The sequence below is a fragment of the Amia ocellicauda genome, chromosome 13 (assembly GCF_036373705.1).
Source record: "Amia ocellicauda isolate fAmiCal2 chromosome 13, fAmiCal2.hap1, whole genome shotgun sequence".
NCBI lineage: Eukaryota > Metazoa > Chordata > Actinopteri > Amiiformes > Amiidae > Amia > Amia ocellicauda.
The window spans coordinates 30,291,984-30,306,427 of record NC_089862.1 but is presented as its reverse complement, the minus strand read 5'-3'; the positions used below and the strand labels follow the sequence as shown (position 1 = coordinate 30,306,427).

The 14,444-nt window shown below is 39.7% G+C and overlaps 1 protein-coding gene across 1 annotated transcript in view; it reads right to left on the bottom strand.

Moving 5' to 3' along the window:
• Positions 1-318: 318 nt before the first annotated feature.
• rnf38 (ring finger protein 38) overlaps positions 319-14,444 on the bottom strand; it is a 57,226-nt gene continuing 43,100 nt past the window's right edge. The window contains exons 3-12 of the mRNA XM_066720582.1: positions 10,636-10,823; positions 9,706-9,919; positions 9,336-9,503; positions 7,512-7,676; positions 6,902-7,063; positions 5,962-6,065; positions 4,900-4,984; positions 4,567-4,688; positions 3,642-3,741; positions 319-2,218 (exon numbers count right to left, since the gene is read on the bottom strand). Coding sequence (XP_066576679.1) covers positions 2,156-2,218; positions 3,642-3,741; positions 4,567-4,688; positions 4,900-4,984; positions 5,962-6,065; positions 6,902-7,063; positions 7,512-7,676; positions 9,336-9,503; positions 9,706-9,919; positions 10,636-10,823 — 1,371 coding nt within the window. The 3' untranslated portion in view covers positions 319-2,155. The remainder of the gene's footprint in view (positions 2,219-3,641; positions 3,742-4,566; positions 4,689-4,899; positions 4,985-5,961; positions 6,066-6,901; positions 7,064-7,511; positions 7,677-9,335; positions 9,504-9,705; positions 9,920-10,635; positions 10,824-14,444) is intronic.

Genomic DNA, 14,444 nt, shown 5'->3' with positions numbered 1-14,444 from the left:
GTCCTTGGTTTAATTTTGAATAATTTCTGGTGTCTGCTTATAAAGTGAAAAGACCACAGTATTGTTCTTGTGCCTAGGTACATTTTGGACTTTGCTTTTCTACAACCTTCAAGAAATTTTTGACACCACATCTTGTAGCAGCAGACAACAATCAAATACACAGACCCAGCAGAGGCAGAAACGGACGTTGTTGTGGAACAATCAAAGGAATCATCCATGTTTTAAAATGATTCAAATTAAATGTGTTAATAAGAGAGAGAAAAAAACAAAAACAAAAAAAACTAAGGAAACAGGACTCAAGAACAAAATTCCCAATAATTGCTTAAAAACACTTGTAATAACATGTTATTCATTCAACAGGATAGAAGTAAAATAACAACCAGTTCAAGGTAATTGTGAAAAAAAAATTCATCACCCCACCACCAACTTGAAGGTGTATTCTGACAGATTGACCATGACTGACTAATAATGGTACTCATTATAGGTATTATTGGTGATATCTGGCATTTTACATTAGGTGCATTGTAATACTCAATGAGAATTGGGTGTAGACCCTCATTGGCGCTCAGAATAAAGGCACTACCTTTCCCCAGTAAACACATTCGTTAGGAGCAGGAGCCCGTGATGTTGTGTCAGTGCTTCTGCACATCAACAGAAAATACTGATCACTGATTTACAACTATTAGGTGGAATCGTGTACATGGAAAAGAATCACAGGAGACGGTTCATGGAAAAACAGAAGGTCCATGGGTTTTCACTTGGATGAGTTTAGTTCTGCTGTAAATGCTTTTGCTCCTCGTCTCAGTGAGAGGTCTGAGTGAGGGATCGAAACCAAAAAGGAAGTTTGAGTCAAACCACTTTGCCTTGGCGGAGAATCACAGGGTTGAGTTGAAATGGGCAAAGCTTAATGTCACTGGCCGGCCCCCCAAGAGATACTTTATGTAAATAAAAACTTCAGCTTTTAAAGGCGTGAACTTACAATGGGTCACATTCACGATTCCTACGCCTCCCAGACAGCCCGAATCTGAAGCACAAATTTGAGAGAGTTTAAGCCCTTGATATTGAACATGTGCTGAGCTGGCCAGCAAGCACTGTTATGTGGAGGGACATTTAAGACGTCTGTTCAACTGGAGAGCAACTCTTTTGGAGAAAAATAGATTGCTCCTTGAATCAGCACATATCTGTCTTCAAAAGAAAAATTATAATATATATTGTCACAGCGGGACATGTGCACATCCTCAGATTAGGCCACAATGCTTTTCAATACCACACTTGCACCCTCATCATTCAGTGCGAGATTAGAAAGGAGGGAAAACAAAACCAAAGACGATGAAGAAAAAATAAAAGACCAGTGTACGGTACTAGTACTGTATAAATAACACAAGATTATACATCGCTGCATAATATCGCACCCGTGCACGCACACACACACACACACACACTACTCCGTACATGCTGGCATACCAGGGGTATAGAATATATTTGTTCCTCACACCCGCCTGGCTCCTGCCCACCTCTGGTTTGCTCAGGCTAACAAGCATGCCAGTATGCGAGGCCACACACAAACACTGGCACAGACACACGCGCCCACACACACACACACACACACACAGCTCACAGTATTCCATTTCTCTATGTGATAGATTGCTATATTGTTTTGCGCTACCACTTTTTTTTCCTTCTTAATATATAGATATATTTATTTTTATTTTTTTAAACAGGTTTTTTTGTCATATATAAAAGCACATGCTCAAAGACCACCTCCATTGTAATCTTTTACAGCAACACTCAAAACTCGGAATGCTCACACGAAAACCAGGGAATGTTAGTGCACACATCCACACAAACCAACAAAAAATACAAGAAGGAAAAACAAAATAAAAAAACAAATCTTTGGAGTTCCAATCACACAGTTAGTATAACAATCCCATAAATCATAGTTTTGAAGTCTAGTATATATAAGATTAATAACTGATAAAGTCACACAGTGCAAAGGAAGGTTCACTGACCCCTTTTTGTGTAAAAAGGAAGGGTTGGAAGCCAAAAAAAAAAAAAAAAAAAAAAGAAAAAACGGAGTAGGGATGGAGTCAATGGAAAGAGTCTGTATATACATGTGAATGGAAATTGCCTCGCTGGACTGGTGCAATTGCACAGGTCACTCAGAATCCCGGTGCACTTCTGACGCGTCAGCCCGGCAGATCGGACATGTCCGGTTGGCCTAGAAGAGAGAGAGAGACTGAAATCAATACCCAGTGTAGGACTCTTACCATAATGCAATGGAAAAGCACTGTATGCATCCAGCAAATTGGCCTGGCCCAACTAAAACAAAGCTGAATCGATTGCTTTCTTGAAATCCTACTTGCATGACTCTTCATTTAAAAATTAAATGGTGAGTAAAAATCTATAAATACACTGTATATACAGGCATGAATAAAAAGTGTGTGAAGTTTTAAGAGTTGACAGTGATATGGTTTTAGTGAGGCAAACAAATAGCTTCAATTAACATTCCAGCACAAAAAGCAAACTGAAAAGCACAATTTCCATTTACTGAAAACAGCAGCTCTAAATATCAATATGCCACTTGTTCTTCATTTACCCTGAACCAATACAGCAATGACAAATATATGTGCATTTGGCTTAGATCAGTAGACAGAGAAGTACTCTGGATATAAAGATCCCTAATTGTAATACATTGCCTTAATAAAATGGGTGAGTTATTTACATCATATTTTCAGACCAAAATCAACACAGTCAGATTTAAGCCCCGGCTTAAAAGTAAACATAGAAAAACCATGCACTACACAGCAGTGATCTGTTCTGTGCTTAGCAAATAAACATGGTCTTTGTAAAACTGTCTAAAGTCATAAAACATACAGTACAAACATTACATGACATAAGACTGCTCAACATTAAAGTGGCTAGGATCTGCACAGCAGTCCTCACCTTCAATTTAACAATAAACTGAGTATTTATAAAACCATAGGAGAAGCACAATACTAATTTTAGGAACAAAATACAGAATTCCATTTTGTTGGGGCTTAATAAAAAGATTGCAGAAACCAAGCACCAGTATTACCTATACACACCAGTAGATGGTGCAAACAGATAACTGACCCTCTCCAGCTGCACTCATTTAAATAGACTTAAATGAGTTCAAATACAAATGTTTTCAGAGGCCATGTCAATAATGATCTTTAGCAGTGAAAAACAGGCTTGTTTCACTCGAATGATTCTAAGTAAGGAAAATGCATTCATCGGTTTACAAAAACGGAATTAATTAGAACCGTGCCAATTATTCGCAGGGATACCAAAATCAGGCTTTGCTGGCCTCATTTTCAAACAGATTTTTGTCTAATTTATGAGTGCTAAGGATTAAGGAGGACAAGAGGGTCCAAACTAATAGGAATCATGTGTTTTTAGACCTCATGATTTTAGACAAACAGCACAGCATTAATTCAGTTAAAAAAAATGATCAAACTGGATTTTTTTTTTTTTTTTTTTTTAATTATAAAAAAATTCCCCAAAACATGCCACAAGCGTCATGCAGCCGGACAAAAACATTTACCCCTCCTACCTTCATTAGTTTAGGTACAGTATGTCTGTTGACACTGCTTAGCAAAACTTGCTGTGCTGCAACTTACCTTCAGCCATTTGTCAACACACTTGGCATGGAATTCGTGGTTGCAAGGCAAGACCCGAAGTAGCTGTCTGGACTCAAAATCACACATACAGACTACACACCTGAAACAGAATACAGCAAACATCATTAACTTCTATTCATAGGAAATGGACTGTTGTCTTCTAGGAAAGACTGCAATGTGCAATCAAGAGTCGTACGTCTAGCTGTGAAGAACAAACCCAGCAATACACAAATGAAATTAAAATGGCAGCTGATCTTGCATTGCTAATAGGGCCAACAGAATAAAGCGTCTGCACCATAAAACACAGCCCTATTGACTGCAAACAAGCTACTGTGACTTTATGTGCCCCTGTCCCATGGGGCACTGTGCAATCTGAGAAAACACAGGGCTGTTATTGTCCTCCTTGGCAGGGGTGTCACCTACAGATGCAGCAAAACACTGTGATACTGGGCAGCAAAATCCAGTGGACAGGATTGGCTTCAGTATGAAAAATACTTTGCATTCCCCCCCCCCTCCCCCTTTTATTTTTTCTTTATGCTGCTCGGGTTTACAATTCATGACCTATTCACCTGTTCTTAGAAAACATCTGCTTTCATTTCAACCCCAGCTAGCTGTCTAAAAGTAGTCTTCTCAACTTCATTCTGCTACAACTTGAATTGTTTCAAAATGTTGAAAAACTGTACAAAACTTGTACAAAACATGCATAAATAATGCACATGCCGTTTTTTATGTCTTTTTCTTCAAAATAATGAGTAGCTGTGAAACATTACCTTCTTGAATAATTACCCATTACAGAAAACGTTACACCATCTAAACAAAAAAGTAAAACCTATAACCCCCCCAAAAAACTGTAGTGTGCACTTGAGCTTTATGTATACAACACTATGAGCTCTGCTACGTATTACTGCAGTGCTTCAATACTCACAAGGTCTGTTCTGATTGGTGGTTGTTTGGGTTGAATCTGTAAGATGGAAGCTGTTCGATATCAGCCTTTGTTAAGCCCCTGGGTTTGGCTTCTCCAAGACGCTCTGCCAGGTTTAGCAGAGCCTAGAGGGACAAGAAAACTGAATTATATTCTAGACAAAAAATAAATTGTCTCTTCAAAATACTGTTGAAAGTCTTACCAAAAAAAACTGTTTATATACGTTCGTAAAAGGTGCAAGTCTGGTAGATAAACCCTTTACAGATAGTTATAATAGGAAAAACAATTGCTGCCAAATATGACACAATAGGCTGCGGACTAGTTCAGAAGACTCACCTCATAATTTTCAACTTCTCCATCATCCACATCAAGCTCTAGACTAATGGCTGGTCCCACTGTTGGCTGTACTGGAAGCATTGAGCTGCAGCAGAGAAGACAGAAACAAATCACTCTACATCGTCAAAGACTTCAAAACCTTATGGATTTACAACATCAATGCAGAACAAAATTATAAAGTTAATTATAAAGAAATCCACAAACCAAAGTAGTTTTCACTTGATGGCATTAAAGATGACTGATTGCTTTGAGTTGACCAAGCAGTGATGACATTAAATATGGTTCTTCTGACTATCACCACTAGATGGTAGCAACTCTACTCTAAGAACAGCAGGTATTTATGAAAAACACTATAATAACATTGCTGTCCATGACTCTACACAATGCCCCCAGAATACTTTTTAATGTAATTCTGACTGTTTGTATTTCTGTTCACATACTGATGCACTTCAGAAGGTTACTTAGACCAAGCGTATTAGATCATACGTCTTGGGAGTGCAAAACAAAGAAACATTTTAATTCAAAGCTAGCTCAGGTTTTCAGTTCCCAATCACATCAAAACACTGCCATCCTGATACAATGAGAGAATTTTGATGAGGAAAATGAGAAGTACAAAACAATCCTCTCAGTTTCGTCCCCCTACTGAGTCACAGCGAAAACCTGTCAATTGTGTTCTTCGTCAATGCTCACTTGAGGTACATCCCAAGGTTCATTAATATAAATAGCAAGACAATCATAATTATGAAAAACATGATGTGTCAGGAAACCGGGACAGGACCACAATAGTAGACTGTCTATGATGTCAATGGAACCAGGCATTTAAAAAAACAGACATTTAAAAGAACCTCCAGTAATAATCCACTTCAGATCAATTAGGTTTCATTAGTTTATAAACTGTTGTACATGCATATTTGTGTAAACCTATGAATCCACATCAATCTCTCTGACTTGCACTTTGGATTAAGACTTACTGTATTTACTATTATGATACTCAACTCTTTACAGGTGAAATAAGTTTATTAAACTTACTAAAAGACAATGCAAATAGTTGATATTACTTACAGGAAGTATGGCAGGAAGCTAGGGTGATAGGGTGGAGGGGGCAATGGCTGCTGGGAACGGTATCTGCGACCTGTGATTCGTCGAGGCATGAAATGTGGATAAGGCTGTTGGAGACAAGTAATACCCATCTTTAGCACTGTGCTGGCACGGCAGCGTGGAAAACGGAAGTCATTTGTGAAAGATTTTTTTGTTTTTAAATATATAAAATAATTGCATTTTATTTTACAGTCAAAGCATCATTCAGATGCTCTGCTTTGCATTTGAAAAACATGATAATGGCAGTAGAAAAAAAAAAAGTAGGATCGGCTGCAGTTCAATGTTAAACTACCTCAGTCTTTAAAATCCCTATGTGGTTCAATAAACCTGGCAAACTCTACTTCCTGTACAGCGAGTTTCTGCTCAGATCTTCAGATCATTGCTTACTGTGCCAAGTTAACAGATCTTGCTACATCGTCCAATATCCAGTTCCGCTACTCTTCATATAACCTTTAAAAGGGCACTGTCTATAATGTCATTTGTTAATGAATATAAAGCCAAACGCAAGGTTGTTCTTTTTGTTTCAATTAAGTACCAAACTGAGTTTATTCAAGTACTGCAAGGGAAGTATTGCTAACTTCTACCTTTGGAGAATTTACTGAATACACACATCTCTTCCTTTGACATTCTGACCAACTTTTCCACAGCTTTCTATTCTTCTTTGTACTTAACTTTAAGTACTTAAGTAAGATTCAGGCTTCTTTGAACATTCATGGGTTATTTTTTGTCATCCGTTCCTAGATCTGTAGACAAACTGCTAATTGTTCCTTGATTGCACTGCTGTCTCACGTGTTGTGATTGTATTCACTGTTTGCCAATAAAAGTGTTCTTAAAGAAAGACATGGCAAGACAAGCAAAAAAAAAAAGGTCTAGAGATAAATCCCAATGGGAATGAAATGCTTACTACTCCAAACAGCTCCTGATGCAGGGGGTCGTGAGAGAGGAACTGGAGAGGGGTGGAGGGGGGCAGTGTGGTGGGATGTGCTGAATGAGGGTAGCTGAAACCACCCCCCACAGACAGATGGTCTCCTAGAAGCTCCACCTCATTCTCTATTCTCTGCAACGGCTGCGGACGTAGAAAGACAAGGCAGTTGTGAATGAAACGTACTAGAAAGACACAATAAACAAACTGTAAAACCACAAAACCAATGTAGCAGTTTTACAAAAGTTCCGGTATCAATACCACACCTAGTATAGATTTAACGTAGAAGAGGCTGAAGGCTAAACGGTTTAGTAGTGCTCAGACACAGCATCATTACAGCAAAGTTATAAACATTAAAATGAAAAAAGGACGGTTTTAAACATTGTTGCAGTCAGTGCTTCTGTGTTCCACTGTTGGGATGTTTGTGACTTTACTAACCAAAGTGTCCTGGGAACTTCAGCCTTGATGTGGAATTACTATATGCTTCCAACAATCGCCCAAGAAGGAATTATACAGACATGGCAAAATCTTAGCTCTCTTCAAGCACTTTCAGCTGCAGTGAAATGGACAGAAAATATTCACAGCCACTTACCGAACGGGACTGCTGTGTCTGGAAAGGGACAAACTGGCCGGGGGGAGGGAGGTGGGGAGGGTGGTGGGAGAGGTGTGGGGGGTGTATTAAGAAGGGGTCGCTGGAGATCAGGGATGGGAATGCATAGGGGACCGGCAAGTGCTGCACAGAGCACGCCTGCAGCATCTGAAACACAAGGGCAGGCTGTCAGTGACCGGAGCGTTCATTCCCAATTCAATACAGCATTTTCACTGGGGGTAGGGCTGTGCGATATGACGATACACATCGTACGAAGATAGAAAAACGTCTGTCGTTTCATATTATGCTATATCGTTTATATCGTGGTGTTGCAAATTGCAATCTTTACGGCAGTATTTTTCATTAGGACACTTCGCGTTCTTCCCGGTTCTTCCACACGTGCTGGATGCAGGTAGAAATGAGCATCAGAAACACAGACGGACATGCAGGAGAGTGAACTGACAAAGAATAACCAACATAACCAAGAGATACTTTAGTGCACAAGCGCACACGTTGCGCACCGTTCGCGTCGCAAGGCTAAACTCGATCTGCAAACACCCCCTGCACCCCCACTAATTTAGATTGATATACTTTTTATAAAATTAATAAGAACGTTTGTTTGCATTTTAATAAATTGGAAAGCAATGCAAACAATGCAAATAATATTACTACTATTATAACTATTTTGTATTAACATCGTGCTGTACTTGTAAGTATAATCGAGACGCGACAGTCAGAGAAGAAATGTCCCTGTCTAGCAGATGTTAATGCGCCACTATAAACCCGGCTGTGGTAAATCTACCTGAATCTGTACCTTTACAACACATGTGTTGCGTGATTACTATTACTTGTGTTATTGTTGTTATGTGACAGTAAATCATAAATGTGTATATGTATATTTGTGCTCTGAGGAAGATAAGTCGAAACGCTGTCACTATATTATTTTCGGACGCGAAATTAAGAAGTGTGGAAGTCTCTGTGTTAAGATACGACATCCAGAGTAAGCATTTCCTCTATATTTATTTCTATTAAATTTGCTAGGCATTTGTTTCTTGTGCCTTCCAAGGTTATCCACATGTCGTTTGCTAGACTAAAACCCAAACCAGCCATCTTGAGGAATACTGCTGTCCACTAGAGGGCAGCAGCACACAGATCACTGAAACTAAAAGAACTAGTCACTCCTTGCTTGCCTGAACAGGAATTATTGGATAGTTTGAGAAATGCCAATCTCATGACATAAAACACAAGATTCAGCAACAGTTAAATAGCAACCATAATAGTGTTCCACTACATTTCTGAGAAAGGGATGACTAAACATTAATCTAGCAATTCTACTTCAAAAAATCTTTAAAAAGTATTACTGATGCAAAAGCTGACAAGTGTCTGAATAGTCACTACTAATGTGTCTTACTGCCTTTGTCAGTTTTTATTTCGTCCTCCCAATGATTAAACAGACATTAATTGCACAATTTCTAACCGCCACATTCAAAATAGGAATTTCCATAAACAATATCCCAGTCGCAGGTGCTCCACTACCTAAACTAACCTTGTGCTCTCTCTCTATAACCCTCACTCATCATAAAATTTTATTAAAAAAGGAAAAACATTAGCTTCCATTAGGCTAAAGGAGACTCCAGGTTTACAAAAGTCTTCATTAGGTATTACTAGTACACTCGGTGTTCAACCACAGCCACGCTCATTAGAAAGAATTCAATTAGATCTGCAGAGACTGGACTTCATTTCCAGGTTTGTTCATTTCCTCTCCCTCCCTCCCTCCCGGGCCATGCTGTGGCAGGTGACCCACACAGGGGGTGGCGGCACACTCACCGGAGGGGGCACACTGCACACAGGGTAGTGCTGACCACTGAAGACCACAGAGCAGCCAGGGACCTGCTGGGTGTTGCAGGCGGGGATGTGCTGGCCTGTGCACAGGGGGATCCCATGTGGCGCCACGGTGGTGACTGTGTAAGACACTGGCACAGTGCCCTGGTGAATCTGCACACAGAACAACAGAAGGGTTAGAGGTCACCTGCATACAGACAACAGATCTCAGTACTTATCAGTTTCCACATCCGTTTCCATATCCCATGACACAGAACATTTTTCATATACCGCAGCTCGATTCTGAATAATGTCGACCTGGATAAACATTCAACACTCTTCCTACATCAGACGGCAGTGGCCCACGGTTGCCCACCTGCTCGTGAATATCCACCATGACTGCGCTCTGCTGGGGGGGGTGTGCGGCGGGGTGCAGCATGCGTGGGGACACGTTGGGGGGGTGGAAGGCCCGCGGCTCCTCCAGGCTGGGGGGCTGGCCGTAGGTGAGGTGGTGGTAGTTCTCATCCTGCCCCACAGTGCTGTGCCTCAGCAGCCGGTCCCTGCGCCCACGCTGGCGCCTGACAGGAGGGCTGGGGGAGGGAAGAGACCGGTTAAGGTTCCAGCTATCTCGCTAGCTTTTATGGTCATTTTTTTGTATATTTCAAGCTTCACTGTTGCAGTCAAATGTAAAAAACACTTTACAGAATGGCAAATCGGGAAAAAACAAACAAAAAAAAAACACAAAATAATAAAAACAGATTTCACAGGGGCCTACAGAACATCTAATGAGGCTCAGGGCTCTAGAAGCAAAATTGAAACACGCTAGACACTAGCCTGATGCATTCCAACAGGGAAACTGGGCAGGGAAATCTGAATAATTACATATCCAGAAACAAAGAAAGACCCTATTCAATGCAGGAGGATGTCACTCCCCTTTCCCAAATGCAGCCTGAAAGTGCAGTTTACATCTGAATTATCTTTTTAAATGAAAGACAAGAACAACCGCATTCAAGAGACTAAAGTGCAGAAACATTTAAGAATGATTAATAAAAGGAAAATATGTATTATTGGAGGCATTACTTGTTCCGTCTAAAAATGTTCATTGTACAAACTTGGATTACACTAGTCATGACTTGCGACTGACTCAGAGCTTTTCATGGTGTACAAGTGAGAATGCAATAGGGCTCGGCCATCCAAATGAGAGCTATGGAATTTAGATTCTGCAGCCAACTTTACACTCCCCCCCAAGTGCTGCAGCTACTCCATTTCTTTGTTAAACCCGTGGAAGCTTTGCGGTGCTCCTCACCTCCTCCTGTTGCGTGCGGGAGTGTGGCATCTTTCCCCTGAGAAGTGGTGCTGGCTGGGTCGAGCCGAAGGGGGCCTCCGATTGGTTGGCATCTCCCATGGCCGCATTGGCGGAGAGGGCGCAGGCGAGGCGAAATCGAAGACCGAGTGCGAGAGCCGCTGGCGCTTCGGGCTCGGGCTGTCTTCACTCTGTGGGAAGAGGCCGAACCAAGAACAGCATTCAACACACAAGGCACTTACAAACAACTTACATTACTACATTACATTAAAGTCCATTTATATTACAACATGTGGACTCCCTATTATTCATCCACATTATCAGTTTTATAAAAGGAATATTGTTATACAGAATATGAACCAAACAACAGCCACCAAGGTCACAATGAACTAAGCAATCAAGTATGTTCGTTTAGACTTTCAAAATTAGTAAAATTGTCTTGCCGGTATATTTAAGACTAATATCTGTATTTCCAGAGTTATTCTCGAACTGAGACTTACATGGAGGTAGTTTCTTTCATACCAAACATCAAAGGTGTCAATTCAAACAGAATATTACCACCAGTCAGATGGACAGCAAATAAACGAGTGACCATATTTCATGGGATGAGACAATGAGCAGGATCTCAATCCTGTTATTATGACTACATACATCTCTATCTATATCAGGCTGTGCATTAATCTGCAGCTCTGATCAGCATGCAGCCAAGTGGAAATAAAAAGGCAAGTTTCATAGTTCAAATGCAGGTCAGTCAGAGGACGCTTTTCCTGTTATCAGCAATTCAAATGACCCATACATTGGCAAAGATGATCACAATGAAAATGAGAGAGAGGTAGTGAACTCCATTTTGTGTTTAGGATGTTGTGCTATTAGTAATTAAACTGGTATCAACTCTTGCTCTACTGGTTGCACCTATGCTCTAACTAGAACTATTATAAATTTAACTTATTGAACTACCCCTTACTTGCCAACAAATACAATCATACACTATTTTGTACTTGATCTTCGACCCAGCTCACTTCATACACCACAATCTGAGAATTTGTCTAGAAGCTAAGAGGACAGGCTTTAAAAATAGTTTTTCCTGTGTATCTGTTAAGGCCGTCTTAGATGGTTCGAAGGTTCGTTTGGTAACCAGGACTATGTAGGTTTTTCCAAACGTTCGAAAGTTCGCCGCATCACAATCACTCTTCTCTCCTTAAAAGACACAGACAATATTTGAATACTAAACCACATTTCAGATGTCCCTCTTAGCCTACCTAAAGGAAAACATTTGATTTGAAAAATGCCTATTACTTAAAAGCTGAATATAAAAAAAGTTCACTAACCCCCCCACTCGCCAGCATGCATGTAGACCACTCCATGTTATTTCTGTCTTGATCTGCCATTTTTACAGCAAAGTGTTGTGCAATATAAATGGAAACTTAAATCGGTTTTCTCCAAAATAATGTGCTGTTTGGCATGTTTTTTGCTAAATGCACAGAAGACTACAAAAAAGCTTAATGTAAGCGGTGTCACCGCACACAGTTTATTATGAATATGCTGTGAATGAGTGGATCATTTGTCATTCATTCCGCAGTTTATTTGTACTTTTATTCAGGTTAGAATATTAGTCGTAAAAAGCAAATTGAAAACCCTTGAATGAATATAGTGCATCTCTTAATGTTAGCTGATGGTCCTATTTATTTTGTAATTAAAATTGTATGTCACAATGCTGTTTTGCAGTGTATTTATCATGTGTAACAATTGTATTTACTTCTGAATTAAAATTGGATGAAAAATAAAATACCTGTACATAAACCATGTGTTTGTAAAAAAATTAAAACGTAACATTTATTGCTCTTATATTTTGTAAGTTGCCCTGGACAAGGGTGTCTGCTAAGAAATAATTACATGGGGGTATTTTATGTATTGTTTTGTTACGTTTTATTTGTTTATATGGATTATCTGGGGGGAAAATAAATAAATAAAAACTACGGTAATGTGACATCAGTAAAATATGCAAAATTAACACCAAAGAAGCTTAAAATCTTCAAAGGTAATGACTGACCTTCAGGACAGTCCTAGTATCTGTACTTTTGGCTCAGCTGAATGCTTAGATAAAGTGAAACCTCTACAACTATTTGCCAATCCAACAATTCTTCCAAAAAACAAGATCTCATGAATGAAAGGGTTAGGTTATAACAAAGGATTTTTCTTTTCCCTTGCTGTAAAAGTTGCAAGCCTGCCTTAAATATACATAGAAGCTTCAGTCAGAAAAAATGGCAAACTATACAATGTCCAGCCGATGCATACTGTACACATGACTAGCTATGTACAGATTAGTCACACAACTGATGAGCACACTTCTGAAGTGAAATTAGGTTTGCACATCACCACTCCTTATTCATATCCGTCTCACTAGAGACGTGTGATCATTCAGCAGTAAGTCACAGCTAAATGCACAAGGATTAAGAAATGTCTACTGGTTCTCCCTATTGCCCAATACCACAAGAATAGATGGGAAGAAATCTCACTGTAGTTGGGGTGGAATGATTCACCACTTTTCTTTCAAAGAAAATTGTCCAACCATAATGACCATGCATTAAATTCAATGTTCTTTTCTTAAAGCACCAATAGGATCTTTAATTAGAACAATTTGTCCTATAATAAACAAAATACATAAAAAATAAGGTTTCAGACAATAAAACAATCTAGAAGCCAAGAGTAAAAACATACTCTGCACTTTCTTGAAGTCTGCAGAGAAGTGGTGTAGTGTAGACTGAATGTACCAAAAGCGCTCCGCTATTATCTTGTCATTAGTCTTCAATACTGAAAATAATCCTGAATTAGTTATTTTAAATGTATGTAATCTACAACAGCTAATAAAATAAATTCTAATCCAGTTCAATACAGGTCAAGGCCAGTATGATACAGATATACATATATAATGAAGTTAACAATAGTTTCTGCAGTTTAATGAAGTTTTTGCAAATGTTAGAAATAACACCTAAAAGAAGCATGCATTCAAATGAACAGGAACAGAGGTGAGTGTTGATCACATTCAGGTTATACAGGCGCTGGAGGAAGCCAGGAACTGGTTCTAATGTGCTGAAATGTTCTCACAGGGTGCGGCGTCATTTTCACAATCTTGTCTCTGCGCGGTGATGTCGCCTCGCAGCCTCGGATAGAAACCTTCCAGCCTCGAGGTCATTTGTTAGGACTGGGAATCTGACGAGAAGCGACAGCCCTCCCCAATGCGGAGGAATCATTAGCCCGGTGTTGCTATCAGCCAGAGGCTACAAAGAAACCAGGGCGCGATCTGACTCCATTACGGCACTGCCAGGCCAAAAGCAGCCCTGCGCTCTGCAGACTGAGATATTATGGCCAGCTCTCACTTTCATTCAGCCATGCCAACAATGTACAGAACAGGAGTTATTTGTAACAGGCAACACTTAACCATTAAAGCCAAGCAGAATATCCTTTGGCCTTTGACTGAGGCACTTTTTCTGCAATAACTTTTTTTTTTTTTTTTTTCCTCTTTTAATTGGACACATTCAGGGTCACAGCTGTAGTCTGGCTTTCCCAGACAGCAGAAGGACAAACTCTACAGAACTCTCATCAAATAAATCATATCAAACCGTTTACTTAACCAGGAGGTCCTGACTGGTAAGAAGCCATTTTACTGTGGTAACTCTGGAAATGTGGGGAAGGACCATTAATTAAGAAAAGCGATTTAAGATGGCTGACTCGTTCTGTAAGAGAAGATCGACCTCCTGGATTTAAAAGTATTCTCAAAACTATATAATTTAAGTGCCATTCACAATACTGCA